The sequence below is a fragment of the Coffea eugenioides genome, chromosome 10, assembly GCF_003713205.1.
Source record: "Coffea eugenioides isolate CCC68of chromosome 10, Ceug_1.0, whole genome shotgun sequence".
Classification (NCBI taxonomy): Eukaryota; Viridiplantae; Streptophyta; class Magnoliopsida; order Gentianales; family Rubiaceae; genus Coffea; species Coffea eugenioides.
In genome coordinates this window covers 10,218,715-10,221,921 of record NC_040044.1, presented here as the reverse complement: position 1 = coordinate 10,221,921, position 3,207 = coordinate 10,218,715, and the positions used below count along the sequence as shown (strand labels likewise).

Here is a 3,207-nt window from a genome sequence, read left to right as displayed (position 1 = left end):
TCTGGTTAAGGAAATTAAAAAATTCAAGCATTGCGGCGTTGGAGTAGAACAGGGAGACCATTGACAGGAGTAGGAGATGCAAGGTTTACGATCTTCTCATCAGGAATTAACTTGTGCATCTTGAATCTTGTCACCACATTATACATGAACACTAGGATCTCCAGCCGTGCATATTCTTTTCCAGGACACATCTTAGGTCCTCCTCCAAAGGGAATGAAAGTGAATGGTGCTGGTCCACTTCCTTCAAATCTTGAAGGATCAAATACGTCTGGATTTGCAAAGTGTTTGGGATTTCGATGTGTCGAATACACACTCCAAAATGTCTGAAAAAGATTTTCAGGAGAAGAAAATTGATTAGTAAAGTTAGTATTAATAAGTAAATAAATGTGTATCAAAATTCTCTCAAAGATTACAATGAAATCTATGATTTGATTTTCGAGTCCTCCCTTCTCCTCCTTCCTTTCTGTTTTAAGTTTCACAATCTCTTTCACACCAAAATAACAATCTTTTTTTTTTTTTTTGGTTCAATCAATGTAATCATAAATATCGTACCTTCCATCCTTTTGGAATGGTGAAACCAGCATAGTCAAAATCCGTTTTTGCCTCTCTAAAGGATCCTTGTGCTGGCGGAGTTAGCCTTAATGATTCACGTCCTACATTCCAAGAGTAGGTCATCTTCTGGATATCCTCCCAACTCAAGATGTCGTCTGGACCTTTGGATTTTGCAATCTCCATGATTTCTGTAACAAGCACAAATTCACTTTGTTTGAGTTAGCTGTCGACCCATATATATATATATATATATTACCGACCACAGGTTCAATGAACTATTAGTTATCTATTTATTTTTCAGTCTATACTGTCGGCCAAGAGTGAAGAAATCATTCCACTTCACTTTGTTTTCTTCTTTTTAAAGGAAAACTTTCGTGAGGAAGTCACTATCAAAAAATGTTAGTCATCACTTAACAGAGAATATTAGTCACGAACTACCACAGTCAAACGAAAAACTTTAAACAAGGGCTGATTGATTAGAAAGAAATAGAAAAGTAAAAATTCTGCCTTGACGTTTCAAAATTGACATGCATTTTATGACTTGCAAAAATGTCAAGTTGATGAGTATAATGAATAAGAAAATGCAATTGAGTTGAGAGCCGAAGATGGAAAAACCTCGGTACTACACGATTAATTTACCTTGGTAAACCTTCTCATAGATGTGTGGAAGCTCCAAGAGATTTTTCAGCACAAAGGTGACGGCGCAACTTGTTGTGTCAAAGCTGGCAACCAAAAGACCAACGATGTTATTGCAGATCTCCATTTCGTTCATTAACTTGCCATCTTCATCCTTGACAAGAATCATGCGAGATAACAGGTCTCTTCCTGCAGAGGACTCGTCTTCCAGTAGCTCTTTCTTCCTATTTGTAACGATCTTCAGCAGCTCTTCACGTACTTTGTTCCCTCCTTTAATAGCACCGTTGTAAGCTGTTCCGGGAAAGTCAAGTGGGATGGAGAATAACCCGTTCATCACGCGGGCAAATGGATCAGACAATCTCTTAACGTGCTCAGGATCTTCAATGTTCAAGAACAATCTGCATGCCAGTGCAAAAGTGTAATTCTTGGCTAGATGGTAAACCTTGACTTCTTGGAAACGAGACCATTCGGCATCCAGATGTTTACGGGCCATGGCGTCCATGACCGGGATGTACTTCTTTAGAGCTTCAGGTTTGAGGATTTCATGCAAAAAGCTGTGCTGAAGGGCGCCTACTTCTTTCAATGGTGCGTCCACATAAGAGGGGAAGAGCAAAGCTTTCCTCATTGATCGCGGCAACCATGAAGTAACAGCCTTGTCTTCGTTGGAGAACAAGAATTTGTTCCCAGCAGGGCCGCAGAATACGGCAACTTTCTCCCCCATGAAGGAGGTTTTGAAAACTTGGGACGAGTATTTGCTCATTCTCTCCTCGATAAATTTCCGAGGGCCTCCGCTGGCAAAGTCTACATTTTCCCCAAGAACTGGCCATCCTAGATTCCCTGGAGGCAGTTTGATTTTGTTGAACTTTGGTTTTCTTGTCAACAAGTAAAGATAAAGAGGAACCAACAGGGCTAAAATGGTGTAAAGGGAATAGAGCAAAAAATCCTCCATTTTTGTTCTCAAGACGCTAAGAAAGATGGAGTTTACCATTCGAGTAAGTAGACCGCTTCTACGGTGAAGTTGGGTGATTTGGAGTTAAACCACTGGTCAGGGGTTTATATAGAGATTTGTTTGTTGCTTGTATGACATTCTAAAATTTCTTTGGCAAGAATTTCAAATAATGAAGAAGTCAAAAGAGGGAAAATGAAAAGAAGAAGTCAATCTTTAACGACGCACATTTCAATAAATCATTGAGGAATGGAGCATTTAATAATCGAGGAGTCGGACATAATTAAATATTTTGATGCTTTCCTAGAGGGAAAAAATGTTGGGGTCATTTGATTGCAGGCTTTCAAGGTTTATATAATAATTAACTAGACCAACATGGAAGTAAATGCTAGTTTCATACTAATTAAGATTATCCGATCAATTTTAATATCCTGTGAATGCTAGTTCTTGCATTGCGTGTACTTTGGAAAAGGAGATAAAATTTGTGTAGCAATTAGAGTATAGTGTACTAATAGATACTCAAGTAATACTAGGATTGTTTTTAGTTTGGTATAGTGTTGGACTGTTGATGAGATATCTTATAAAATGTCTAATTATATACTTAATAAGCTTAGCTCAAAAAATCACAAATATATCTTGTCTCATCCTTATGGATCATGAGATTATTTCATCCTATGAAGATGGGGTTATTTAGGTTAATCAGGAAACTATTTCGAGGTATGGAAACCAATCAAACAAAGGATGACAAGGATTAGTAATAGGAAATCCCATGAATTAGTAATCCAATCTTGTATTATCCCATTAAACCAAAATAATATGTACTAAACGAATGATTAACATATTGTTGGCCTGCAAATTAACGTCACCAAAAAAACTCTGATCCGGAGAACAAGTCTTCTCAGATTCCTGGGGGACCAGAATGGAATTGTTGTGCTTGAATTCCAAACCCCCCCCCCCCCCTCCCAAAAAAACCCGATAAAAAAATTTGTTTCGTTGAGGAATGATGGCTTTGAGGACTGGAGACTACAAGTCATGCAAGACCGTTGAAAACAACTTCAATACCACCAAATTTC

The 3,207-nt window shown here is 38.1% G+C and overlaps 1 protein-coding gene across 1 annotated transcript; it reads right to left on the bottom strand.

The window, feature by feature from the left end:
• Positions 1-2,137, bottom strand: LOC113749971 (beta-amyrin 28-monooxygenase-like). Its single transcript, XM_027293866.1, has 3 exons — positions 1,192-2,137; positions 553-740; positions 1-323 (listed from the first exon to the last, which is right to left on the bottom strand). Exons 1-3 carry the CDS (start codon positions 2,135-2,137, stop codon positions 24-26), a joined length of 1,434 nt encoding a protein of 477 aa, XP_027149667.1. The 3' UTR covers positions 1-23.
• Positions 2,138-3,207: the final 1,070 nt, after the last annotated feature.

Bases quoted from the DNA above. Each gene is read 5' to 3' on its own strand.
- LOC113749971 (XM_027293866.1), bottom strand. From the start codon at position 2,137: ATGGAGGATTTTTTGCTCTATTCCCTTTACACCATTTTAGCCCTGTTG. The intron at 741-1,191 runs GTAAATTAATCG...TGCTTGTTACAG, and splicing joins CTATGAGAAGGTTTACCAAG to AAATCATGGAGATTGCAAAA. The intron at 324-552 runs GTACGATATTTA...AATCTTTTTCAG, and splicing joins CCATTCCAAAAGGATGGAAG to ACATTTTGGAGTGTGTATTC.